General features: G+C 53.0%; 12 protein-coding genes across 12 annotated transcripts; 10 read left to right on the top strand and 2 right to left on the bottom strand.

Annotated features, from left to right (window-relative positions):
- Positions 1-236: 236 nt before the first annotated feature.
- On the top strand, positions 237-4475 carry SCP_0509780 (predicted protein; the record flags this gene model as incomplete). The annotated part of the gene is made up of 6 exons (XM_027759031.1): positions 237-409; positions 464-575; positions 626-3193; positions 3256-3444; positions 3498-3698; positions 3750-4475. 6 exons carry the CDS (start codon positions 237-239, stop codon positions 4473-4475), a joined length of 3969 nt encoding a protein of 1322 aa, XP_027614832.1.
- Positions 4476-5219: 744 nt separating this feature from the next.
- SCP_0509770 (hypothetical protein) lies at positions 5220-6109 on the top strand (the record flags this gene model as incomplete). The annotated part of the gene is made up of 3 exons (XM_027759030.1): positions 5220-5272; positions 5322-5579; positions 5629-6109. 3 exons carry the CDS (start codon positions 5220-5222, stop codon positions 6107-6109), a joined length of 792 nt encoding a protein of 263 aa, XP_027614831.1.
- Positions 6110-7248: 1139 nt separating this feature from the next.
- On the top strand, positions 7249-8817 carry SCP_0509760 (hypothetical protein; the record flags this gene model as incomplete). The annotated part of the gene is made up of 6 exons (XM_027759029.1): positions 7249-7278; positions 7334-7593; positions 7653-7711; positions 8022-8285; positions 8340-8516; positions 8567-8817. 6 exons carry the CDS (start codon positions 7249-7251, stop codon positions 8815-8817), a joined length of 1041 nt encoding a protein of 346 aa, XP_027614830.1.
- Positions 8818-10622: 1805 nt separating this feature from the next.
- SCP_0509750 (acetyl-CoA synthetase-like protein) lies at positions 10623-14538 on the top strand (the record flags this gene model as incomplete). The annotated part of the gene is made up of 12 exons (XM_027759028.1): positions 10623-11516; positions 11563-11631; positions 11700-11945; positions 12019-12128; positions 12188-12403; positions 12473-12634; positions 12690-12851; positions 12906-13425; positions 13490-13756; positions 13812-13970; positions 14027-14263; positions 14320-14538. The coding sequence occupies 12 exons, from the start codon at positions 10623-10625 to the stop codon at positions 14536-14538; spliced, it is 3261 nt and encodes a 1086-aa protein (XP_027614829.1).
- Positions 14539-16077: 1539 nt separating this feature from the next.
- On the bottom strand, positions 16078-16539 carry SCP_0509740 (hypothetical protein; the record flags this gene model as incomplete). Its single annotated transcript, XM_027759027.1, has 3 exons — positions 16078-16151; positions 16215-16444; positions 16499-16539. 3 exons carry the CDS (start codon positions 16537-16539, stop codon positions 16078-16080), a joined length of 345 nt encoding a protein of 114 aa, XP_027614828.1.
- Positions 16540-16906: 367 nt separating this feature from the next.
- SCP_0509730 (3-oxoacyl-reductase) lies at positions 16907-17718 on the top strand (the record flags this gene model as incomplete). Its single annotated transcript, XM_027759026.1, has 4 exons — positions 16907-16937; positions 17112-17142; positions 17197-17610; positions 17670-17718. The coding sequence occupies 4 exons, from the start codon at positions 16907-16909 to the stop codon at positions 17716-17718; spliced, it is 525 nt and encodes a 174-aa protein (XP_027614827.1).
- A 242-nt stretch (positions 17719-17960) lies between these two features.
- Positions 17961-18218, top strand: SCP_0509720 (hypothetical protein; the record flags this gene model as incomplete). Its single annotated transcript, XM_027759025.1, has 1 exon — positions 17961-18218. The coding sequence occupies one exon, from the start codon at positions 17961-17963 to the stop codon at positions 18216-18218; it is 258 nt and encodes an 85-aa protein (XP_027614826.1).
- Positions 18219-18762: 544 nt separating this feature from the next.
- On the top strand, positions 18763-19056 carry SCP_0509710 (hypothetical protein; the record flags this gene model as incomplete). The annotated part of the gene is made up of 1 exon (XM_027759024.1): positions 18763-19056. The coding sequence occupies one exon, from the start codon at positions 18763-18765 to the stop codon at positions 19054-19056; it is 294 nt and encodes a 97-aa protein (XP_027614825.1).
- Positions 19057-19363: 307 nt separating this feature from the next.
- Positions 19364-21496, top strand: SCP_0509700 (Retrovirus-related Pol polyprotein from transposon TNT 1-94; the record flags this gene model as incomplete). The annotated part of the gene is made up of 1 exon (XM_027759023.1): positions 19364-21496. One exon carries the CDS (start codon positions 19364-19366, stop codon positions 21494-21496), a length of 2133 nt encoding a protein of 710 aa, XP_027614824.1.
- Positions 21497-21820: 324 nt separating this feature from the next.
- On the top strand, positions 21821-23716 carry SCP_0509690 (hypothetical protein; the record flags this gene model as incomplete). The annotated part of the gene is made up of 1 exon (XM_027759022.1): positions 21821-23716. The coding sequence occupies one exon, from the start codon at positions 21821-21823 to the stop codon at positions 23714-23716; it is 1896 nt and encodes a 631-aa protein (XP_027614823.1).
- Positions 23717-24236: 520 nt separating this feature from the next.
- On the top strand, positions 24237-24443 carry SCP_0509680 (hypothetical protein; the record flags this gene model as incomplete). Its single annotated transcript, XM_027759021.1, has 1 exon — positions 24237-24443. One exon carries the CDS (start codon positions 24237-24239, stop codon positions 24441-24443), a length of 207 nt encoding a protein of 68 aa, XP_027614822.1.
- Positions 24444-24504: 61 nt separating this feature from the next.
- On the bottom strand, positions 24505-25971 carry SCP_0509670 (hypothetical protein; the record flags this gene model as incomplete). Its single annotated transcript, XM_027759020.1, has 4 exons — positions 24505-24549; positions 24617-24770; positions 24828-25242; positions 25299-25971. The coding sequence occupies 4 exons, from the start codon at positions 25969-25971 to the stop codon at positions 24505-24507; spliced, it is 1287 nt and encodes a 428-aa protein (XP_027614821.1).
- Positions 25972-26332: the final 361 nt, after the last annotated feature.

Genomic DNA, 26332 nt, shown 5'->3' with positions numbered 1-26332 from the left:
CAAGAATTCACACGTGTCCACGCGTAGGTAGCTCAGCGTACAAGGCGAATGAAAATTGGGAGAAGTGTCGCTTGAGTTGAAGTCATGCATGGTGGACTCGGTCTCGCACGTCGTTGATCTACTCACCTTCTCGGTCACGTGAAGGCGCGTTGACAATTGCTTGCGTCGCCGCCGGCGAATACCGTTTCTCCGCGTCCACACCACATTGTCCCTTGACTGAGCTCGGCGTTGGCAACATGGTTATGGACAACTCTGATCCAGGAGCTGCAGGTGTGATAGCGTGGTGCAATATGATTCGCTTCAATATGGCCAGGGATCCAGGTCGACAATTTCTGGAGGAGCAAATTCAAAACGGATTTGACTTTCTGGACAGCTATCTTGAAAACGTGTTGTCCGGGCCAAAGACCGAGTGAGCACTTCGTATGATTAAGGCGCATACATATATCAACTTGGTGCGCGTCAGGTCCGTCACGGAACTGCTCAAGACCCCAGGCCGTAAGAAGGATGCACCGAGGACAAGAGCGGCCACGGCGGCAGCAATGAAGGCGAACGCGGTTTTCTCTGTGTCCCTAGAGGTGCGTTATATACTCGCGATGCTCTAGCTGTGCTGTCTGACTAGTTGTAGGAGGATGACGCGTCACAGGAAAACCGTGCTCCAGTCAACAGCTTTCACAGGACGCTGTTGCAGGCGAAGGAGCAAAATGATGCTATTTCGTCTATGGCTACCTCGAAAGAGTCTGTGCATCACCAGTCGCGCGAGATATCTAACGCGATGGATGCCACTGAGCCACTGAAAGGGAAGGTACAGAAAGTCCTCGCGATCACCAACAGTCACTCCTCAGAGACTGCTGAAATGGAACGTGAAGATCATGTAATGGCTCCTCAGGTGAATGTATCATCGCCTCCGCTTCATGCTTCGGAGCCCCAAGTGGACGCCTTTGTGGTCGACGACTACATGGAACCTTCTATAGTTCCTAAAGAGTTGTCTGTCATCGCGGAGGACGACGAGCAACGCAGCCGCCTCTCTTTGCCTGCCCCCTCACAGGAGGTGATAGATGTGTCACCACCTGTAGCAGCCATGTCCGGGCTGCAGGAAAAACCACAACCTGTCGATGATATGGTCACAAACGAAATTCAAGTGCAACTCCCGACTGAGATCGCCGACCACACTCCGGACGATGACTTCGCATCAACTTCTGCACAGACCTTCCATTCGATTCCCCTTGATTCACCTCGCGTACTCAGTGCAGTCATCGAGTACTCCACAGCGCCATTGCCGCCGATGCCCCGGGGGGATGTTCAAGATGATGCACACGCGTCGGCCACCCCGCTTCCCATTGTACCGTCCGCGTCCACCGAGGATGCAACATCAGACCCTACCCAATCAGGCGACCTCGTTGTACCCATCCGCGACGATGCGCAAACCTCAGGCCAAGTGCTCAACCGCAAGCCGAGCCTGTCCCAGTTCACAGGACTCTCAGCGCCCTCTCCACTGCGCAATTCTAGAGGCATAACGCGCGAGCCCTCGATGGGCCCAGGACCAGGCACAACTCCCGCGCCCTCCACCGGCGTTGTGGTCGGGAAGCGGAGCTCGTGGCTGGTCAAAGCCCGCGAGGCAAAAGCGTTGGAGGTCACGAGCAAGAGGGTCAGTACACTCGGGGCTGGTACATCGACGATGATGACCGGGACCAAGCGGAAGAGCGTGGAGATGCTTGGCCCGTCGATACCGTCGCTTGCGTCCAATTTGAATGTCAAAAGTTCAGAGGACGGCGAGCGCTTGCCCAAGGTCCTTAAGCTTGCCGAGCCTATCGAGGATACGTCGATTCAAAAGGGCAAGGGCAACGAATCGGCTGAGCACAACGCGGTCGAGAAGCCATCCTTGATCGCTGCGAAGGGTGAAAGGGAAACCCCTCCTCTCCGAGCTCCGCCCTCTCCTACGCGCACCACGCGCACCCTGCATGCTGCTCAGTCGACTGAGGATATCACTGTGCCTCTCCGGTCTGCTGAAGAGGAGGGCGTGCTGGACCGCTTCAAGCGCACGGTGGAGGGCTTCGGTGCACGCGCTGGGAAGAACGCGGGTAAATCTCTCGGGGAGAACGCTGCTGCTGCGCTCGCGGAGGCAAGAGCCGCGGCAGAGGCAAAGGTGGCTCAGAGGCACAAGATTGAAGGCGAAGACTCAATAATCATGACAGAGGAGTCAAGGATGGCTGTGGTACCCGTTGAAGAACCCTCAGTACCAAAGGTCATTTCTTCAGCACCTCCATCTGCGACCGCACCGAAGGAGTCCGATAAAAGGTTGAGTATATCTGACCTTGTCAGCTCTGCTGATGACGAGGTCCGGAAGCAGCACCTTGCACCAGCCGCACAGCTTGTTCCTCAACCATCTACTGTGAACAATGTCGCGGACAGCAGTATGTCGACAACACCTCCCAACTCGCCTCCTCCGCAGAAACCGATATTCACCGCACCGCCTCCACCAGTCTTCAGCAAGCCGGTGCCACACCCGGTCTTCGCCCTTCCCACTGCTGTGTCGCACAATAAGCCTGCTGCTGCGACAGGGCCCAGCAAGGACTTCTTGTTCAAGCTGCCTTCGTCAAGCCTGTTCAGTCTTCCAGCGGCTTCGCTTGGCGTGCCTCCCACATTCTCTGCTCCGCATGCCCTCTCTGCTCAGTCCAGCAAGGCGAGCATATTCTCCGATGTGATATTCGACAAGGAGGACAGCGTACCCGCATGGATGACGTCCACGCAGGACACGGACTACGAGGAGTACCGCTCGCAGTCGCAGCAGAAAGCGGCTACCCAGACGGACGAGCTCGACGACGATGATAGCTGGCACGTCGACGAGAAGTTCACATCGAATCAGATGTGGACGCCGTTCGGCTTCGCGTCTGCCGACAAGGACGACACGTGGAGTACGATCCCGAGCCGAAGCACCAGCCAGAAGGGCGGCGACACTGGCCCGCTACAGACTCAGAACCTCACACGTGCCCTGGAGCAAGTGCAAGAGGCGTTTTCTGAACATGAACCAGAGCCAGCGCAGACGGTTCCCGAGGTGGATGATGATGGATATAATGCTGAGGCCGAGGAGTTGGCCGACATGGCGATGGAGATTGACGAGATGGACGTCCCGGAGCCAGAGACTGACCTCGAAGATATCATCCTCGCCGGAAAGTCCACAGTTGGTCTCGTTAAGGTAGAGAGCGGTCTGTTTTCTCTAGCCTCGCGTGGACCTGACATCTTTTGTCCGTCTCGTAGCCTAAGCATGACCCACTGAGGGCGCGGAGCCAGAGCCAACAATCGAGCACATCAGCATCATCGTCGCAGTCTCAGATGGGCTTCTTCGGCAACGCGAGCAAGTTCGTGAGCAGCATGCTGGGCGGCAGCAAGAAACCCAAGCCTGAACCCGTCAAGAGCTTGCAGTTGGCTGCTGTTGCTGCGAAGAAGGTGCGAACCCGTTCCCCCAATGGTTCACTAGGTTTCGCTGACCTTCTGTATAGCAACAAGAAGAGAACGAGAAGAAGACAGCGAGGTTGAAAGAGATGGAGAATCGCCGGCAACTCGCGCAACAAAGAAAGGCAGAAGAAGACAAGGCGCGTGCTATTGAGGAGGATCGCAAGTTCAAGGTGGAAACCGAAAGGCGCAAGAGGGAGCGCGAAGAACATACCGACAAGAGACCCTTGAGAAGTACAATGAAGAAAGTAGGTATCCTCCACTGGTCCATTGTCTTCTCCTTCTGAGCGTATTACCAGGGTGAAGAGGATAACACCAAGAAGCGTAAACTCGGTGATACCGAGAAGAAACCAGATTCGAAGAAGCCTCCATCTAAAGAGAGGAAGGACGCCCTGCCCGTACGCACAGGGAAGTTTCCGTCTGCGGCAGCTCCGGGAACTTCCACTAAGACAATGAAGTCAGCATTGAAGCAACATCCCCCCCACACACAGGACTCGTCAGCGGCTGCATCCTCGTCCACAGCGAAACCACCCAAGAACCTTAAGACTGCCGGATCCTCCAGCAACCTGAAGGCTTCCGCGAAAGGCAAAGCACCGGCAACGCAAAAGGACGATGACCTCGGCGGCCAGCAGCCCTCTCAGGTCGTGCAAAGCCAGATGGCGAATCGGGCGAAGACCCAGATGCAGGCCGCTCAACCACCGCCCTTGTCGAGCAATGACATCGAGCTGCCAGAGATTCATAGCGAATACTCTGACTCGGAGGACGAAAATCGGCCGCGGACGTTCGACCCGCCAGAGTGGGCACAGTCGCCAGAGCTCAGGCATGCGCTGCAACAGCAGAGCACCCTGAATCCTGACGACATCTTCGGCAAGATTGGACCGCTGAGGATGGAGGAGATATTCAGGACGAGGCAGAGCCGGTTCAGGGCGCGAACCAGTTCAGCGAACTGGACGGGCACGGATCAGCTCACACAGCAGGAAGAGGAGGAGTACGCGCGTAGAATGGGTTTCAAAGAAACTCAATAAAGTAGGCTGGGAGATCAGCTGGCTTCAGAAATCCTTTTGCATGATATAATTACGACAGAGCAGGATTCTTCCTCTGACACTTACCTTAAGCGATGCCATTGCCTATTAAGTGGCCTACTGTACGCAAGAATGGAGAACCCGTCGCAAAAAGCCCTGGTATTTAAATATCCCTTGCGGAGGAGTTACGACTGGTATTCGTTGAGGGTACGAGTGGCAGGCGGCACCTGACACTGGAGTCATGTCAGTCGTCACCTGTATCGTCGATGTCTAGCGGCTACGATATTTCTCCCTATATATACGAACACCGAGGCCGAGGGCAAAACTGAGACTGTGCGCAGAGAAGTTTACTCGCTATTAGAGTAGACTTTCAAAACGATTGTGCCAACACTTGTATCGCAGACGGTAATATGTACACTGTAATTCCTGTGTAGAGAATCAAATTGATCAGGCTCCCGCCACCTGTAACGTACTGCATTTCGACGGTTCAATATAGGATTTCCTCCGTGTTATGAAGAGAGCAATAACTATATGCGCTGTACCGAAACGCACTGGCCAGACGCGCTGTTCTTTTTGACCTTCCACACATTGATTTTTTGGCACCCTGCAGGGCGGAGCTCAGAAATATTAGCACGAGCGTCCGGGTGAGACAATCTATCTCGTACTTATTACTCCATCAGGCAGGCGACCTGCCTCTTTAGTGCTTCTATTTTTTTCCCGCTGCTGCCACGTCGGCCGAAGTCCGTCATGCCTCATAAACGTGCTAAGCACACTGCTCGAGAGCAGAATCGTTCAAAATCGTAAGTAATTTATTTGGGTACGATGAACGCCAATTAACAGCAGCCGTAGAGGCTCAGATCTTCCTCCAGGAGCCAAGCACTCCATCAACAATGAAGCCATTCCAAAGAGCATTGCGCGCGTGCTAAATGCTACAAAAGTGCAGAAAGAGTGGGCGGAGAAGAACCGGAAAAGAAAGATCGGAGAGGAGGAAGACGTCAGGGAGGGTACTGCACGGAAGAAGCGGAAAAACGGGGCAGAACATGAAGAGCAGGATAGAAAAATGGACATCAGGATACAGCCTGGGGAATCTATCGCACAATTTAATAGGTGAGTGGTCGCATGGGTGTCTAGTATACGTTCTGACTAATATGCACAGGCGAGTGGAAGACTCGATGCGTCCAGCGATGCGCGATGCAGCGAAGGCATCCTCGGCTCGCGTGAAGAAGCTGAGGAAAGAAGAGCAAGTGGCGAAAGCGGAGAAGTCTTCTTCAACGCCTTCAGAAACGAAATCTCATCCGAAGAAGGAGCAAGATGACGGCAAGGAGTCCACGACAGTGCCTAGCGGCAAGGAGAAGCAGACAGCAGAGCGCGACCAGCGACCAAAAGATTTCCAAAGTCTCTCTAGCTCTGCTCCTCGGCGGCTCAACGACATTGTCCAAGCGCCACCAGATATTAAGAAGCTTCCACGCGGCGCAGAGAAAGTGGCTGCGGCGAAGGAAGCAGGAAGGAAGGCTGCGGAGGGGAAGACCTTGAGGCAGGGCGTGCTATCGATGGCGCAGAAGGCGATGTTAGAAGAGGAGAGAGAGAGAGCCGTGAGGATGTATAGGGAGCTCAAAAAACGCAAGGCAGCTGGTTGACTTCTGCGTCGAATGCCTTGATCGCATGGGAAGGATGGCACGGCGATTTGGGACGGTTGGTTCTTCTGACCTTCTAGGTTTTCCTCCGATAGGGATATCAGGGAGGTACGTTTACTCGCTCCATGTCTGTGCATCCATGGAGTCTCATTTTTTTGCCTTGGTTGTACGAGCAGCTTGTGCTTACACGCACTCCGATTATTACTCTGCCAGGATGGCGCAGTCAGCATTGGGAGGCATGCCTTCTATGAGCTGCCTATCACAGAAGCATACAAATCCATTTTCAGCGTCTGACAATGCACCGCAAGTATACTAGTACGTGTTTACCGCCAAGACAATTGTTACAAGCCGTACAGGCTTGTTGTGAAGAACTGTATGATTCAGACAGTCTCACAAAACTCGCCTAAGCTTGGAAACGTCGAGCAAGCGTGCTAAATTCCCTCGAAGTTTGCGGCGGCGTCGCTTTTTTCGTCTGGACCGTGTCGGCAATGCCATAGTAATGTTGAACCTCGTCAAAGATTTGGGGAGGAGCTCCGTTACATCCTAGAGAGCTAGTGATGCATACAAAGAGTGAGGACCAACCTCAGAAGTATTGCAGAAGCATAATCTCCACAACTCGAATCTGGTAAGTTATACCAGTTTTTTTGCATGAACTTCCGTAGAATATGCGGAACAGTGGAACCTGCGAGTCTCCACTTCAGGGATGGTGCTGTTCATGCGCAACAGATAAGCATGTGTGCAGATCATCACTTCGCATCCAGTTGTAAGACAGGCTGCACTAGAACACGGATATTGGTCGCGTCGGTACTTCCGAAGGATGGAGCACCTGCGATCTAGTACATAGAAGTGACTCGGGTTTCAATCCTCCAACAATTTCTCTCCAAAGAATCAGTTCGAGGTGCCCCTACTTGACTCGAAATGGGATAAGTGGCTGTCACACGTCACAAGTGACGAAAGGTCACGGACGCGTGTGCGCAGCACGTGATAGTTTCTGGTGACGCACGCGGCGAGCGCTTCCGAGTCCTAAGCTGTCTTTCTCCGTCGAACAACTTCCTCATTCTCATCCTCCTTCTCATCCTGTATCTTGTTGTCGCACTAATTTTCACCCCAAATTCTCAGCATATCTATTTGCTATATTCCTAATGTCGTTTATTGCTCGTTTCTTTGGGAGGGTAAGCCGCACAGTTGAATGACCGCCAATGAGCACTCCCTTACGCTTGGCCGCAGAGAGCACCCGGTGACGACGAGCAAATCCTAGAGAAACTTGTGCTCGACATCCAGAAGCGGGAAACACGTCTGTCCGAGATCCGTCTGCGGGAACGACGCTCGACGCTCCTGTTTTCAATATACGCCATAGCGCTTTGGGCGGCGTATGGCAGCCTGTGGTTGTGGTACACCGACCTCCTGCCGAACCTCAGCGGGCACCACAGGAACAGCAAGTTTGAGAAGGCTGTGAAGGCGTTTCCAGTATTCGTGGGCCCCATCGTGTATGTCGCGTGTTCCGCTTTGTACGTGAATGATGGCGCGTCTGACGGCTCCCTGTCAGAATATTATTCGTGCGCCGTATTGTGCAGATATGGTACACCCGTACGGGAGATACTGAAGGTGAGTTCCGATGAATCATGTTGTTATATCGTGCTATTCCAAGCGGGAGGAACTGGTCATTGTCTTCCGGTCACCTGCCACATCACGCGAGACATATTATTGTTTCTTGTACGGTATACGGTCCAGTGGGTTGAACCTTTGGATATCGACCGACCAGTTTTCAACGTCGACATGTTACGGTCCGCGTGTAGAATGATGTCGCCACCGACTCCTGTAGCTTTTTTTTCAACGGCGGTCTCTCCCCGTCAATCCCTCGGCTATTTCTCTGTATGAAATTAACTGAATAATTTTTCTTCATCTGTTCATGTAGAGAAGGCCCTGGTGGCGCTGCGTAAACGGCGACGGGACAAGATTGAAGAGATCAAGAAGAAGACGAACTACTACAGTACACGGAACCTCATCGAACGTTACGATGATGGCTCCGCATCTGGAGTGTCGGGTAGCCCCCAAACCATGCGGCGACGCATACCTTCGCAGGCGCCTCCCGTTACGCCTCAGCGTCCACAGCAGCACTTGAATGTTCAGACCCCAATGCCACCGCCAGCGTCCCCAAATTCGCAACAATACCTTTCGCGTACGTCCTCCCTTCATGCGCATATCTGTCTTGACTAACTTACGGTCATTGTAGCATCCCCGCAGCGTCCATTGCCTCCACCGCGCAAGCAGTGGTATGATAAGCTCGCGGACGCGATTTTGGGCGACGACGGGGAGACAGCGACTGGAGCTGCTTCGCGCTATGCTTTGATATGCCATAAGTGCTTCGCGCACAACGGCCTCGTAAAGGAGAGCGTGTGGGAGGACACACGTGAGTGTCCACATACTTTTGAGCCATGTTCCGATCCTCATTGGCTGCAGAATACGTCTGCCCGAAGTGCGGCCACTTTAACCCTTCTGCGCGAGCGGTGAGGCAAGCACGGGGAGGCTCCAAGAGTCCGCCGAAAACCCCAACACCGCTTCCGCAGCCTGACCTGTTGCATCCGTTCGCCTCCCCGGTTGGGCGCTCCGTGAATGCGAATGGCGCCGTCGAAAATCATGTGGAGGGCAAGCCTGGGGATGAGGACGGGCCAGTGGAGGGAGCGAGCACGCACATGGACGTGGATTCGTAGGAAGGGTTTCCTGGGACTGTACTTCAATGTTTTCGCTCTATCGATGTTGTCTACGCCGTACTCTTGTATAGTGATGTTGATTTCCTAACCATTCTTGCGATGAGGACGTCATTCTGTTCCACAGGTTATGCCGGTTACCGATTGCCGTTACTGCTGTGGATGCCGTTGTTCGTTTCTTGCGAAGAACATTGCATCGGACTCCACGTTTTTCCACTTTCTGGAAGTACAAGAATTTTACGGTGTTCTCAGGCTCTAGGCTGTCAGGCCTTCAGGCCTCAGGCCGTGAACTTGGTAGACCATCGTGTGGAGCTTCCTCCGACGTTGCCTTCTGGCGCTCCGCTGTCAAAAATACCCTTCTGTGTAGCGTGGACTTGTTCTTCCGTTGTTCTCCTTCCGTGGTACGCACTGTAAAAACAGTTTGACGCGCTCAATGTCAGCCTCACGTCCGAGAGAGAGCTTGCTGGACCCAACCATGTGCGCCGATGATCCGTTCCAATTGCAACCGTTGTGCCAAACATCTTTGAGGGTGCAACTTCGACGAACGCGTTCTCCGATCTCAGGCTCTTCTTTGTCCGATGGCGGATTCGATCCCCGGTTGTCGGCCGAGACAACTGGTCCTCGTCTTTTTTGCGACCGATTTGTTACTGAAGTACTGAACTGCGCTTTCGTTTGCCAGAACATGTTCGCCATTGCAGCGGCAGCGACTGTGATAGCTCGGACCTCAGATTGATTTTCGCTGCAAATACACTCTATTCATTGGAAATTTTCCGAATACGAATGCATTCCTTCGAAGAAGTCGTAGCGCAGGGCGGCTTTGAGAGGAGCAAGGCTGGCTGGCGGCTCACGATAGGTGCACGGTACTGTGACGAACTGATAGACTGCAGCTGCTTATCATGCCGTATGTCAATCGCTCGGAAAGCCATGGAGAAGTCGTGCTTCAGTGTCTTCGCGAATCCACCTCGCTGATTGTACCTACTGACCAATGGATATCGCCTCATGACCCGGGTGTGCTTCCGTCTCCTACATGCCGTAGGCAGCCTTTTTCGCTGGGTTCGCAGTCATTGTGCGATCGCTCCGACTTGATAACGATACGCAAAACCACCGCGGTGCGTGTCTCACAACGCTGGTATACTCTCTGCATCTGCGTTCTGATCTGATATTCGTGATTATCCATTCGTTGCATGGAAATCCAGTATCTTGCTAGATGACTCGACGGACATGTGAGTAAGGCGGTCACACCTGCTTCTCACACACACTTCAAACCCATCGTACATCAATCGCTCATCCGCAGCCTGCCCGTCCGGCGCTGGAGAGTGGTGATCGTCCGGATGGTCGGGCGTTATACGTCCCGGGAGGGTGTATCCAGCTAGGCCCTGCTTCCAAGTGGTTGCCAGGGCTTATCTACCAAATCAGACATTACTGCTACATCCATGTCTGTGGTACTTGTGTTCCATGCGAAGCTACGGAACGTTGTCGAAACTCGGTCCGTTCGGAAAGCCAGGAGCGGAATGTGGCGGATCATCCTAAGGTGCGACCGCTGCGGCAGAAGCGCATCTTCACGGCATTGTACGTCAGGCGAGCACAGAAGCATGTCAGTGCATAAGCGGTCCATGACGAGGGTCAGTGTGTTCTTGTATGGTTCTTCATGCAATCTGAATCGGACGAACAGGCTCCGAATTGGCAGGTATTCGAAACAGTGGACTTTGAATCTAGACGCTGTGGGAACGCTGCATATATATGCTCTACTCTGATTGGACTTCGTAGCCCATCATCTTTGCTGTTCACACAGTCGAACAACACTCACCATGTCTATCTCCAACGGACGCGCTCTCCCTCCTCTTGACGGTAGCATCACTGTCCTCCCTGGCTTTCTTGATTTTCATGCCGAGCAAAACCCTAACCTTCCCTTCTTCTTCTACCCCTCCGCTGATCCTACCGCTGTCAAACCTGCTTCCGTCTCCTACTTAGAATTTGCGCATGCAACCCATCGCATCGCCCATGCGTTTCGTCCTGGTCGTGCGGGACCGGATCGCGCAGTCGTTGCGGTGGTGGTCACTTGCGACACTTTGCTCTACCATGCACTCGTGGTAGGCATCATGCGCGCAGGGCTTGTGCCTTTCCCGATGTCCCCTCGTAACTCTGCGCCCGCTATCGCCAATATGCTCGAGAGGACATGTTGTCATCGTGTGGTATCGCAACCATCTCTTTCCCCGCTCAGTGAAGCTGTTCGCGCGTCTGTTTCTGAAGGATACGAGCTGCAGGTCGATGCCCTTCCTACCCTTTCTGACATCTTTCCTGCTTTTGGGAGTACCGCTGGAGCAGCTGTTCCCAGTTCATATCCTGCACCGGCACAACCGCCCGCTCGTTCTGACATAGTCCTATATCTGCACTCATCGGGATCCACAGGATTCCCGAAGCCTATTCCGCAGACAGACATCACTCTCCTGCATTGGGTCAACCTTCCTGCTGTTTCCGTGGCTCGAGTTCGCAGCCTCCGATGGGGAGGCATGGCGCTCCCTCCGTTTCATACCATGGGTCTCACGCACCAGGTACTATGCCCTCTTGCCTCTGGCGAGCCCACTTGCATTTTTGCGCCTCGTGCACCCGCACCGGCTGTGGTGCCTACTCCGGAAAATACTATTGAGGCGGTGCGCCAGACACAGGCAACTGCCATCGTCAGTGTACCCACGTTCGTTGAGGTGAGCTTCGGTACTTCTGCCGCGGTATGTTCATCTTTCCCATCAGAATCCTTCTTGGCAGGCCTGGTCACAGCACGATGAAGATGTTAAGTTCCTGGCATCGCTGCGTGCCGTGGTATGTTGTCTCCCTTTTTTGAGCTGTTTTCTCTTAGTCTAAAAGACCGTCTTCGCTTCGGCTTCCAGATGTCCGCCGGAGGCCCTATTTCGATGGCGAATGGGCGAAAACTTATCGCTGCGGGTGTACCGTTTTTCTCTGTCTACGGAGCCACAGAGTTCGGTACTTTGACGTGTCTATTAGATACGGATGTAGATGAGCCTGCATCCAGGTCGCAGAAGACGCGCGACGACTGGGGGTGGATGCAATTTCCCCCACAGTGCAACCCTCGGTGGGCTCCGCAAGAAGATGGCACTTACGAGCTACAACTACTGGTAGGTGGTCACCGTCGCGCTTTAAGTGCACATCTAACTCATTCTAACACGCCGCTCCTTTTATCGTACCTAGACCTGTCCCACTCACCAGCCCAGCGTGGAAAATCTCCCAAACGGCGAACATGGATATGCGACCTCGGATCTCTGGCTGCCACATCCGAGCAAGCCTGGACTCTGGCGTGTGTAGGTATACCTCTTTATGTCTTTGTGGATCATCAATTGATGTCATTCAATTCGTCCAGGGTTGGTCGTACGGACGACGTGATCGTCCTCGGATCGGGAGAGAAGATCGTTCCGATTCCTCAGGAGGGGCACATTGGGGCCCATCGTATGATTTCAGGAGTACTTATGTTCGGTCGTGGTCATCTGCAGCCTGGCGTCTTGGTCGAGCCAAAGCCCCAGTATGCGGTTGAACCTGGCAACGAGCGTTCTATCGCGGAGTTCAGAAACGCTATTTGGTGGGTAGATGTGTGGCATCTACTTCCGTGTGCTTCTGTTATTCAAACTGGCAATGATTTTTTGTGTAGGTTGCAGATCGAGGAGGCCAATAGTCGGGCTCCTGGCTTCGGCCGCATTTACAAGGAGATGATCCTAGTGGCGGACCCCGCAAGACCAGTCATTCGGGCGGCGAAGGGAACCATCCAACGTAAAATGACTCTGAAGCTATATGCCGCAGATATTAAAGAATTGTGAGTACACTCATACCTCAGGAATTACAGTTCGCTGAGGCTGTCATCGTTGCAGATATGCAACCGTCGAGGATAGCAAGGACTCACATGGGATCGCCCCGCCCCGTTCTTGGGCTGCAAGCGATATACAAGCATGGCTCACAGAACACGCCGCCTCCATCAGCGGCAGGAAAGCGCCTGCGCCAACTGATGATCTGTTTGAACGGGGCTTCGACAGGTAGGTATCCCATGTCTTGTCGACCTATACGCTGATAGCCGCCGGTCGTATCAGTCTCGGCGCAACATTTCTGCGTAATCGCATCATCGGTGCTCTGCGCAGTTCGTCAGATGCCAGTGCCAATGCAGCCGCTCAGGAAGTGCTGCCCAACTTCGTTTTCACTCATCCGACTCTCGCCTCGCTCTCTACTGCTGTTGCTCAGCTTATTGACCCCAGCACAAAATCTGCGTCTCAATCTCCAGTTCACGAGATCAATGCCATGATCAGCAAGTATACTGCATTACTCCCGCAGGCGTCGCGCGCAATCGGCGATGAGCCAGTTGAGGGCGCAGTGGTGCTCGTCACTGGTACCACGGGAAATCTCGGTGCCCACATCCTAGCTGAACTAATCGTCAATCCGCATATTGCACGCGTGTATGCGCATAATCGCGGTATAAACATCGCGGACCGCCAGCGCGCAGCGTTCGAGGGATCACAGTTACCGGCGATGCTTCTCGCCGATCCGAAGCTTGTGCTGCTCAGTGGGGATCTCATGCGTGAAGACCTCGGACTGGACCCTGCCGTTTTGGACAAGGTACGCTTGCTCAGTGCAACACTAAATGAGCCTTCTGCTAAGCACTCTTCTTGATTCTTCGCAGCTGCAAAAGTCTGTGACTCACATCGTCCACAACGCATGGAGAGTTGACTTCAACCTTGTACTCGCCTCCTTCGAGCCCCACGTTAGTGCCGCCGTTCGGCTCGCGGGCCTTGCACCTGGCGCTCGTTTCCTCTTCACGTCGTCCGTGTCCATTGCCCAAGCATGGCGCCCTTCGGGAGGCCGTGGGCCCGTCCCAGAGTCATCACTGAAGGACCCATCGCTTGCGTTGGGCCACGGTTACGGAATGTCGAAATTCGTGGTGGAAGAGGTGCGCAATTTTGATGTTGTGCAGGAGGCATATTAATTGACTCTTGTATGTATAGGTACTCTCCAATGCGAGTAAGACAGGCATGAACGCGGTAACTTTGCGAATTGGTCAGATCAGCGGGTCGGCGGAGAGTGGTGCTTGGAACACGTCCGATTGGGTCCCGAGCCTCATCAAGTCCAGCATCGGGTTAGGATGCTTGCCTACGTTGGAAGGCGTACGTTGGGTATTTTGCTATTTTCAGTCAAGAAGGTACTCATCACGTCTGCGCAGGTGGTGTCGTGGGTCCCAATGGATGCCGTCGCTCGTGCGACGGTCGATGCCATCCTCCACCCGCAACCCCCCGAGTGCATCAATGTTGTGCATCCTCGTCCTGTTCTATGGCCCCAGATCCTGAGCGCAGTTAACAATGAGCTAGGCCTGAATTTACCCGTCGTACCGCTGGAGGATTGGGTCAGCAAGCTGGAGAGCACGGCCGAGGATGCCTCCGCGAAAGACCTAGATAATATCGTGAGTTGAGTTCATTGGTAGTTGTCACGATCAGGCTACAAGCGATGCCCCTCTAGCCTGCGATCAAACTTCTGGAGTATTTCCAGAGCTTAACGGCGTTCGAGAACCACGCGAAAGACGCGAAGGAAGGCGAGATTGAGGTGGGTGGGCTGCCTGTGTTCGAGACAGCCAAGGCACAGAGCATCAGTCCCGCGTTGGACTCTCTGCAACCTCTCGGAGAGGAAGACGCTAAGGCATGGATCAGGTATTGGAGGAGCAAGAAATTCATCGCATAGACCAGCGGTGCCACATTTCAAGGTCAGCAGAACTTGTACTTTCCGGAGCATGACACAATATCAGTAGTATTTCTCGGGCGCATTTTACTTGTTATGTTCAATCCAAAACCCCAGGAGTTTACAAAGATACTGGCTGCCTCGTCACGGTCTATTCTTCTGTTCCTGGATGCTGGCCCGAACGAACTGTGAGCTACGGGTCAGTTTGACCTTATCTTGTCGCAAGATCGGGTTAAGAATTTCGAGAGCAAGTACTGCCTGCAAGTACTTATCGTCAGCGTCAGCATCCTGCGCTATTCAACTCGTCAACTCGTCTTGAAAGCTTTCCGTCCCAGCCGTTAAAGATCCCTCCCGGGACACCTCTGATGCCCTTTTTCCGCTCTATTTTTATGAGCGCTAGCGTCGGTAAGCGGCTCAATACTAGTACAGTACTGTATGCGGGATCAGAGACTCAGTGCGTTCGCAGTAAAGATTTCATATAGTAACATAGACATACTGCATGATCCTACTGCACAGCACAACGCCCCGGATTTTGACGTCGGTGAAATCCGAGAAGAATGTCAAGTTTTCGATCATTCCTGCACGATTCTTCTGTAGATACTCAAGCTCGAGAATGTACAGAGTATTACAAATCTTTGGATCATTTTGCTATCATTATACTGAACATTTTTGCGAACATTTTGACGAACATATCATAACCGCTCCAGGGAGCCTGCACCACCCCCAGCTACCACCCGTCCCCTAGCTAGCTATTCCGTGCTCCCTGATTGATGTAGCAATTCATCTGTCAATCCCGCAGTGAAGCATATAAATCACGATGGATTAGGTTAACTAATGTCATGTCGCGCGCAAGCGCTCAGTGCACACGGATGATGGGCGAGAACATGGATCAAGGCATCATATCGCGGTCGGGAGTAAGCAGACCTTTCGCCCCATGCAAACGACTGCCCGTCTGTCCTCAGCCTCTGACGCAGCAACTCTACTCGGTCTTGCACATATCGACACCAGCATGGCGGATGAACCGGCTAACGGCGAGCAAGGGGTAACTGTGAAAAGGGCGAAGACGGCTGCGCTCGTTGCGCAGGTCTCCAACCACCAGATGCGGCTTGAACTCCTGGAGGAGGAGAAGGTTATGCTGCAGGCAGAGCTAGAAGAAATGAAGAAGTTACTGCATACCTATAGTGCTCGCTACACTGCAGTGTCGGAGCGGCTGGACAAGCAGGCTGACTTGATCTCGGGGCTGCAGATGCTAGTCGCCGACCTTCAGGAGCGTTGCGTCTCGTCTGATGAGTCGAATGGTAGTGCAGAGGGTTCGGACTCCGATGACGAGGTGCTTGACGAAAAGGAGAAGAGGCGGATTGAAGACAGCGTCGCCGCATTGAAGGACACTTCATACCGAGTCAGTGATAGATTTCACATGAATGTGATGATGCACTTACTCGGAAAACGTAGGAACTCGTTCGCCAGGCCTTTCAGACTCGCATGGGCATTTCAAACCTCAAACCGACGAGCCTGCCATGGTGGCCGAAGGATGGAGAGCCTTTACCGATTGACCCCGCGACCAAGACTGAGCTGATGCGCTTCCGCTGGGATCTCGGGTGGGATGCAGTCGAGAACTTTGAAAACATCAGCACCCTGGTTAGAATGATCATGCAGCAAGGTGGTGAGCTTGTACCCACCGCTGTAAAGGCTGTTCGAGCACTCGGAAGAGTTGATGTCGAGGATAGTGTCAAGAAGAAGTTTCTGGCACTGCAAAAAGCCTTGCGCGACGCACATAAGATTGAAGGACGTGGGCGATCGGTGACTGCGCAGATAGAGATTGATGGGATTGATGTGTTGCCGAGTGAAGAGGCGAACTCGAAGTTGCCAGCCAGAGGTCAGAAGAAGCCATCGCATAGGACCAGCCGCGCTAAGGGTGTACGTGATATAATTTAATGAGTTTATTCTCCATAAGCTCACGTACCGATGCAGAAACTTCAGGTTCGCGAGCGCAAACGTGCACATCTGCCGAAGGAATCAATGTGGCATGACCCCAAGTATGATGCCGCGTTCACAGACAGCTTGATGTCCGACGATGAGGACGAGCTAAATGAGAAGGGAGAGTTCACCGGGCGTTATATATCAAAGGCTCCCACATATGGAGGTCGTTTGGTTACGGTTCGTTAAAGGACAGATGCCGTGATGCCGACGCGTGGCTCTCACGTGGATTGCCCAGGAGACCTCAGTCACCCGCTATGTGCGCTTGTATTTTTCCTTAGCACCTGCAATTCGTGCCGCACGTCGTGCTCGCCGTGCGTCGGCTCGAGCTATCGTCGCCGACGACGAGCTCCGCTACATAATATATGCCAAAATTCTCGCTGCTCCCCGACATATGACTACAACAACTTTTCTGCAATTTGCTAGTCTGTCCTGGCGCACGTCTGCGCCCGATCCCGCGTCCAGCCTGAGTGCATGAGCCCGGCACTGGCCCATTGACAAGTACTCCGGGCTGTTTCGCGGCTGTACTCAGGCCCATGTTGGACAGGCTGCATAGGATGTTGTCTTTGGAGCATCCTATTTTTTTTTCCAACCTGAAGGGCAAGCTGCCGTCCTCATCACCGGCTGCACGTAAGTACATCGCATACCACATCATATCTCGCCCACTCACCACATCTGGCACAGCGGAGGCATCGGGCAGGCGACTGCATGCACCTTTGCCCGCTCCGGCTGCTCAGTAGCAGTGCACTACCAGGCGGCATCCTCGCACGCCAAGGCAGATACGCTCATCTCCGACCTCAAGGCCATTGCCAGCTCCGACGCGCGGTTCGCCATCTTCCACACAGACCTGTCAAACTACGATGAGGTGCGCCGCCTCCATGCTGAGGTTGTGCAGCAGATCGGGCATCCGGACATCCTCTTCGCAAACCACGGCATCGCGGGGCCTAAGATTGGCCCGCTGGGCAATATCAATGACGTGCCCATGGAGGTGTTCAAAGAGATGTGGCGGATGAACACCGGCACGAGCTACATGCTTGCGCAGCTCTGTGTGCCACACATGGAAGCGCAGAAATATGAACATGCCATTTTCACGTCGAGGTGCGCTCTGCGTGCCCCTTTGCCCGAAATCCATGGTAATTCATGTCTATCATAATCAGTATCGCTGCAGGTAATTCACTGCATCGGGCACTCGTCCGACGCCACTGATCTTTCCACTGTTTACCAAGTAACAGCGGAGTCATCGAACCCCACTACACATCATTCAAAGCCGCCCTGCATGGCCTGGTCCACTGGCTCTCCCTGTGGTACGCCAAGGACGGAATCAAATCCAGTGCGATTGCGCCCGCACTCATCAAGGATACCGCCACGATGGCGAACCTGACGCCTGAGATGCGGAGCAAGATCCCCATCGGGCAACTTGGGAAGCCCGACAAGATGGCCCGCAGGACATGCCGCAGTCACCCTCTTCCCCACTCGTACTCACGCCGATGCCCGCGCACAGAAAGAGCAGCAGTCAGAAGCTGGGGCAGGACTCGCGTGGCGGATCATGCAAGCATATCAGCATGCAGTCCCTGGTGCCCACGAGCCGGCGGGCAAGCCAGCAGCAGGTGCGGGAGCGGGAACGCGAGGGAGAATGCGATGCGGGGCTTAGCCTGCACCCATATGCAATGGTGCCGAGCCCGGGTGGGTACCGCGCAATGGCGTAAGGGCGTTCGTCACCGGTGTCGCTGAACACTGGTGCGCTGCTGGTGAACGGGAACGGCACGGGGTCACCGAACACAAACACGTCCGAGCCCTTTGTATATGTGCAGACACCGCGGGCAAGGGCACGGACTCGCGCGAGGACACAATATTGGCGGGGGCAAACCGCATGGAGCCGAACGGCTTTGGCGTGGGGGCACGCGGGATGAGCATGTACAACCGCGAGCAGATGATGAGGGTTGGGGAGCAGGAGACAAATACCTCTTACAATGTATATGGTAGTAGTGGAAATGAAAAAATTTGCAAGAATTTTGGCATATATACTATGTAGTGGAGCTCGTCGTCAGCGATGATGAGCTCGAGCCGACGCACGGCGAGCACGACGTGCGGCAAGAATTGCTAAAGAAAAAATACTAGTGCACGTAAGGGGTGACTGAGGTCTCCTGGATAATCCACGTGAGGGCCACGCGTCGGCATCACGGCATCTGTCCTTAAACGAACCGTAACCAAACGACCTCCATACCCACATACCGGAGCCAAGTGGTAAGCATGTCGCTGAGGGCACATGGTTCCGAGGCTGATTATCATATACAACAGTTGATTGATCTCTTCAGAGAGATTGATGCCGCTCGGGATCCCACGCCATCGAGCAAGTACATCCCACGCATCAAGGCAGTAGAGACCATCGATGAGCCGCCAAAGGTGTCCAAGCTCCTCAAGAACAAAGCGCGATGGTGGATGATTGTGTTGGGATATTGCACTTCATCGTGCGTGCCCTTCGTGGCGTTCTTGTTCTCATCGGGAAAGGTAATCGAGATTCTAAACAAGATGGACAATAAGTAAAGTAAAGTGACCATTCTACGATTTTCGAATGCTCTTGTATCATACATAACAATAGTGTACTCACTACATAAGTAGCGTACTCGTACTACTTCCCCCTCAGTTCCTTACGGACAAGAGAACTGAGGGTGAGTTTATTAACTGCTGATTACCTTATGATTACTTACTGACTGCATACCTAGCCTACGATTATTCTACATAGGTATGCTTCAATATATTCTCAGTTCCTTACGGACAAGAGAACTGAGGCCTACGATTATTCTACATAGCCCGCAACTCGTAATCTCTACAGGTTATGAGCCCCGGCAGCATGTCGCTCAAAACCGAGACCCCCACTAATACACACCTTAACATTGTTCCGAAGCTCGCCACTGATGGCTCGAACTGGATCACATACAAGGAATGGATCCATACCGTCATGGGCTCTCGCGGTTTGATGCGACATCTCGAGGGCACCGCGCGCCAGCCGCCTGACCCCCTACCATACCCTCAGACAGCGCCAAGTACCGCTGCGGTAACAGTGCCGAGCGCCACTGCAGCAACGACAGGCACGTCTGCCACTGCAGCAATGACAACCACTGCCCCGACCCAACCTGCATTGACACCGGAGGAGTATCTTGCAAAGGTTGAGGCCGCTGAGAGCAAGTTGGACGATTTCTTGCAGAAGGAGTTTGCGGCATGGCAGCAGATCTACGGGACGATCAATGATGCGCTGCTTCTGCGCGTGAAGAAGCTCCCGACAGGTGCGGACGTGTGGGGTGCTATCCAGAAGGAGTACGAGGGGAAGTCGGAGATGTACTCCGGCGCGGTGAGGACTCGGCTTCAGAACATGAAGTGTGACGAGGGAGCAAACATCAGGACTCACCTTGATCAAATGCTCAAGTTCCGTGAAGAGCTGTCTTCGATGGGCGCAGCGATGGCGGACGCGGATTTCTCAGCATGCATCTACACGTCACTTTCATCCTCCTATGGCACACTCCTCACAGCACTCACCACCGCTGCACATCTATCCAAGAACACACTCACATCCGATGATGTTGTCTTCGCGATCTGCGAGGAATTTGATCGCAGGAGCCAAGGCCAGACTTCAGAGACTGTGCTGTTTGTCAAACCAGCCGGAAAGTTTGCATCGCGAGGAAAGGGGCAGAAAAACTCGAAAGACATCGAGTGCTTCAATTGCGGCCGAAGGGGCCATATGAAATCGGAGTGCTGGCATGCAGGGGGTGGAAAGGAAGGTCAAGGACTGCGAAACCAGAACCCGAAGAAGGATGGCGATAAGGGCAAGTCGGGCATGAGTGCAAACACAGCTGTCAGCAGCAACACGGACGTGCACGCGTTCACGGCAACCTTCGACAGTGCAGCACTTGCTCATAGCCACACAGCTGATGGAAACATCCGGATCGAGGTCTATGACAGCGGTGCAACATGTCACATTTCCCCATATCGCGACACGTTCACGGCATTTGAGGCAACCCCTCCAAAGCCAATCACAGCAGCTGATGGCTGGGCATTCCACGCAACAGGTCAGGGAACCGTCGCCCTAAAGGTTCCAAATGGTGATCAGTGGACAACTGTCATGCTACAAGATGTGCTGTACGCACCCGATATAGCCTTCGCACTCATTTCCGTTGCGCGTGCTGATGCTGCAGGGTATTCTGCCATCTTTGAGCAAGGAGAGTGTCGTATCATCTCCCGCAGCAAAGGACGAATTGTCGGCCACATCCCGTCAAACAATGGCCTCTTTCGTGTTGAGCATGCACGTACAACAGCCGGAATAGTTCTATTGCCACCTGGAGATGTTGTTGAGCATGGACTGGTGACGACATCAGTCATGGATTTTCATCGTCGCATGGGCCATATCTCACCTATGATCGCCGAACACCTAGTGCGCGAAGGAAGAGTCGAAGGTGTCCATTTTACAGACAGTGTGAAGCCGGGTACGGACCAATGCGAGTCGTGCATCCAGGCAAAAATCACACGTCACCCAGTGCCGAAGGAGCGCGACGGTGCACGTGCCAAAGAACTAGGTGACAGAGTTCACTCGGACGTATGGGGACCTGCGCGTACTGAGACGATAGGCGGGAAGAAATACTTTACCTCGTTCACAGACGATGCAACACGCTGGACCGAATTGTACCTGCTGCATGCGAAGTCCGGTACCTTCCAGGCCTACAAGTCCTATGAGGCGAAGCTCAGTACACAGGATGGCAAAACTGTAAAGGCCTTGCAGTCCGATCGAGGGGGCGAATATATGAGTGCTGACTTCAAAGCTCACCTTGCTGCGAAAGGCACGGCCTCCCATCTTACAGTGCATGACACCCCGCAACACAATGGGCTTGCAGAGCATATCAATCGAACACTTCCGGAGCATGCGCGGGCAATGTTGATTGCCTCAGGCTTGCCGAAGAGTCTCTGGGGCGAGGCAATAATGCACGCAACTTGATTGAAGAACCGAACGTCAACTCATGCACTCGAGGGGAAAACACCATACGAGGTGCGCTACAGCAAAGTCCCAGACCTCGGCAACATCCACGAGTTCAGTGCAAAAGTGTGGGTACACATTGAAGATGCCGGGAGACTTGATTCCAAGGCACGCGAGGGCCGATTCATCGGTCACGGTGAGGAGAGCAAGGGGTACCGCGTGTACTGGTCGGACAAGCACAGCGTAACCGTGGAACGAAACGTCAAGTTCGTCCATGAAACAGTCATTTCGGACGACACTCAGCCCGAGAGGGCGAGGGCGACAGGTGGTCCGAGCGTGTCCAAAATGCTGTCAGTACCAGCGCCAGAAGAGGAAATGGCGTCACACACCATCGATCCCCCGACCCCTGCCGCTCCAACTCCTCCATCGTCACCTCCCAAAGCACCAGCTCCTGAGGCACCAAGCGGCAGAGGACATCGTGTTTGCAAGGCATCCACATACATCCAGCGATTGAACGATGGATCTGGTGTCGCTGACGGACACCCGAGCCAGTCGAAATACCCAAAAGGTCTGCAACCTGGTGACCTGATGGGAGCTGTGGCCGTTGAGGCAGAAAGCGAGGATGAAGTTGAGTCAATCTTCGCGATGCCAGCATTGATGGAGACTCCTAGACAGGATCCGGCTTCTCTGAATGAAGCCATGCAGAGCACAGAATGGCCGAAATGGAAGGAAGCAATAGTGAAGGAGATGCAAAACCTTGATAGTCATGGCACATACACACTGGTTGAGCCACCTAAGAACACTAACATTGTAGGATCCAAATTCGTCTTCCGCATCAAACACAACGCGGAACGTGAAATCGAGTCCTACAAGGCTCGTCTCGTGGCTCAGGGATTTACACAGGTGCCAGGGATCGACTTCAATGAGACATTTGCCCCAGTGGCCAAGCTCGCGTCGATTCACCTGATTCTCGCGCTCGCCGCATGCTATGACTGGGAGCTGCACCAGATGGACGTCAAGGGGGCGTACCTGAACGGGGATCTCGAGGAAGAGATTTATATGCAGCAGCCTCCTGGGCAAGCTGAACCTGGGAAAGAGCACCTTGTCTGCAGGCTCAAGCGACCTCTGTATGGGCTAAAGCAGAGCGGTCGTCAGTTCCACAAGAAGATTTCTGGCGAACTTGGCAGCATGGGACTCACCAGGAGCAAGGTCGACCACTGCGTCTTCTGGCTTCGCAATGAAGAAGATGTCCTCATCTTGCTCATCGCGCTTTCCGTTGACGACTCGACCATTGCAGGCACCAAGGCAGCAGTTTTCTGGTTCAAGCGAGAGATCAGCACGCGTTTCAAGATGTCAGATCTCGGAGAGATGCACTGGATCTTAGGGATCGAAGTGCAGCGTGACCGCGACGTGCGCACATTGTCTCTGTCGCAGCACGTGTATATCGACATGATTCTCACGCGTTTCAACCTCCAGGATGCGAAGTCATTGACTACACCACTTGACCCCGGGACTGTCCTCAGCATCCACCAATGCCCCTCCACTCCTCGTCAGTTTGAAGACATGAAGAACATACCATATCGCGAAGTGATCGGTTCGCTCATGTACGCGGCACTTGGGACGCGCCCCGACATTGCGTACGCCATAACGGCTCTCTCGCAATTCATGCAGAATCCAGGACAGCCGCACTGGGAAGCAGCAAAGAGGGTTTTTAGGTACCTCGCAGGAACGAGGGAGAGATGGCTGACATTCGGAGAGACAACGGATGGCGTGGAAGGCTTCTCGGACGCGGACTGGGGATCGGCCGAGCACAGGCACTCGATTAGTGGGTATGTGTTCCTCCTTGATGGCAGCGCGGTCTCGTGGTCTGCTAAGAAGCAGAATGTTGTCGCGTTATCAAGCACCGAGGCGGAATACATCGCGATAACTCACGCGACAAAGGAAGCACTCTGGCTTCATTCCCTCCTCGCCGATGTCCTCCACCCTGACATCCTCCGCTACCCGGTGCGCTTGCACAGTGACAATAAGTCGGTGATTGCCCTTGCTAAGGACGATGCTTACCACGCACGTACCAAACACATCGACATCCGCTTTCATTTCATCCACAAGACCGTCGAGAATGGCCAGGTCATTCTGCAATACTGCTGTACTGAAGACATGCCAGCAGACATATTCACAAAGGTTCTGCCATGCATCAAGGTCGAACATCTCTCGCACCTCATTGGGCTGCATGAGAATTGAGAGGGCGTGTTGGGATATTGCACTTCATCGTGCGCGCCCTTCGTGGTGTTCTTGTTCTCATTGGGAAAGGTAATCGAGATTCTAAACAAGATGGACAATAAGTAAAGTAAAGTGACCATTCTACGATTTTCGAATGCTCTTGTATCATACATAACAATAGTGTACTCACTACATAAGTAGCGTACTCGTACTACTTCCCCCTCAGTTCCTTACGGACAAGAGAACTGAGGGTGAGTTTATTAACTGCTGATTACCTTATGATTACTTACTGACTGCATACCTAGCCTATGATTATTCTACATAGGTATGCTTCAATATATTCTCAGTTCCTTACGGACAAGAGAACTGAGGCCTACAATTATTCTACATAGCCCGCAACTCGTAATCTCTACAGATTGACCCACACTGGTTGGCAGTCGAGACGAACCAGCAATACGATATTGAGAGTCATATCGTGAACAGTGGCAGGGCATGGGGCGATGATGAAGATCCGGAAGAGACTTTGGAGAAGCAGAAGCGAATGAGAGAAGAGAAGGCTGTGATTGTGAAGAACAAGAAAGTGCACCTCACTGAAAATGCACAGGATAAGGGAGAAGGATCGTTGAAGCAGAAGGTGGCGAAGAAGAAAGGGAAGGGAAAGATAGTGAAGGTGAGCACTGGAGGGGATGCGGGCAAAGGTCAAAACGCTGCCGAGGACGACGACGATGACCTGTACTTCGATGATTAGCGTCGAACCTGTCTCCAATTCTGCACATACATTGCCATTTGTCATCTTACCCCTTCGCCAGCTACACCTCATCGTCGTCGTCCATAACCTCCGGCTCGTTTCCCGTCTTGTTCCATTGTACAATTGTGCCGTCAGTATGAGAATGAGTCTGTAATGCTGTAGCTTCGACGTACATGATCAAATGAAATAGAGGCCCATAGTTCTTGTCCCATGCGCTCAGAATGGATCGGAATGAGTGCAAGAGGTGCGTCGAGTGCTACCGCAGGTACAATCTCGTAACCGTGGAAGCGGTTGGCATAGGACACGTGAATCCCGAGGAGATCTGAACTAAAAAAACATCGGTCAGCATATTATCAATGAGCTGAGAAGATTGATTGGACAGACTATGTGCACCATGGGAATGGGGGAATATCCTCATCTGAGACCATCCGATGAATGACCACACAAATGTGCGGTGCCTTTTCCGCGACCTTGATACCCAAAAGGGCTGCGATCTCGACGGGGCAATGCTCATTTGTGTTTTTATCCACAATAAATGCATAGCGATCTGCTTTAGTGCGCTTGTTTGAATCTGAACCATAGCGTATACCGTCCTTACAGATGTAAGTTAACATGCAGGCCACTCGGGTCACAACAAAAGCTGTTCCGTGACCGAGCGAAAGGTCGTCGATAAGATGAAGATCTGGATATAAGTGTTGACAATAGTCGAGAGCAAGGCAGTAGATACCGCCAGTTCCTGGACCAAGAAAAATGCACAGATTGATATGCTTCCCCAGTACTCTGGGCAGTTTGACTCGATCTGCAGGTGACAACAATTAAATGTGCCTTGCAAAGAATGACAATGATATTGAATACCTGTGGTCGCCTCACTGCGATAGATAGCAAGCTCTGTCATCATACCTCCATGTTCACTGCGTCCTTCCGACTTGATGACTGCCTCGATGTACTCACGCTCTTTTGTATAAGTGTTCGCAGGCAGAGCAAGTAGATATTCGTAGATTAGATGGCATCGAACCCAGTATCGCATCAACGTGAGTTCCATGCAACCACCATCGTGGCCATTGGTATTGACTTTCTCGAACATCCCATGGAAGCGCTCGAATGCAAATAACCACCAGCCATATATGGGCCCATAGAGCTTGATAAACTTTGCAAAATGTGTCGACAGATGATTGTTAATAGTCAGGTCGATGCCCAGCTGCTGCAGAGTGCGGTTGTATTGTGTTAGAAAGTCTTGACCAATACGTGCTTGTGACATGGAGATCTTGCGCGATGCGAGCATACGGACACCAGCACATAGTAAAAGAATGGCAAAGTAGAGCGCCTTGCAGTTTTGAGAATGTGTTGGTCGTGTTTTTGCATTAGGCGAGATAGTTGGCTCGATGTTCGGAATGCGATCGTGTTCATCCTTCCAGCATACCCATAGGAGAACTGGTGTGATGGTAAGGAGACGGCGCCACTCGTCCGCCTTTTTCAAGGACTGATTCTCACCCAGCTGTAGAGCGGGAAGGTGAACAGATGAGCGCATCGCAGCAACAAACTCATATTCTTTGGGAGTTGGGTAACATGACTGGGCCAGCGAACCGAGTTCACTGTATCTTCGAACTTCTGTTTCGGGGACTCATCACCTCCAGTGTCAGAGAACATGTACCCTTTGAAGAGTACATCGAGAAATAGATGGGCAATGATTCCTAGTGTGTATATAAGTGATTAGAACAGTAAGATTGATGAGTATAAAAGCACCTAAAAATACTGCATGCATGAAGTCAAGAACCGTCTGGGACAAAGGAAGCCAGCCAGTGAGCAAGTTCATAATGCTCCAGCGAACCCCATGATCTCGGAGGATTGCACTCTCGTGACGAACATTGACCCCTTTTGCAGAGAATGCG

This window comes from Sparassis crispa, assembly GCF_003851025.1.
Source record: "Sparassis crispa DNA, contig_000004F, whole genome shotgun sequence".
NCBI classification, from domain to species: Eukaryota; Fungi; Basidiomycota; class Agaricomycetes; order Polyporales; family Sparassidaceae; genus Sparassis; species Sparassis crispa.
Note: the sequence above shows the minus strand (reverse complement) of the source record. Positions and strands in the feature narration are given on the sequence as shown.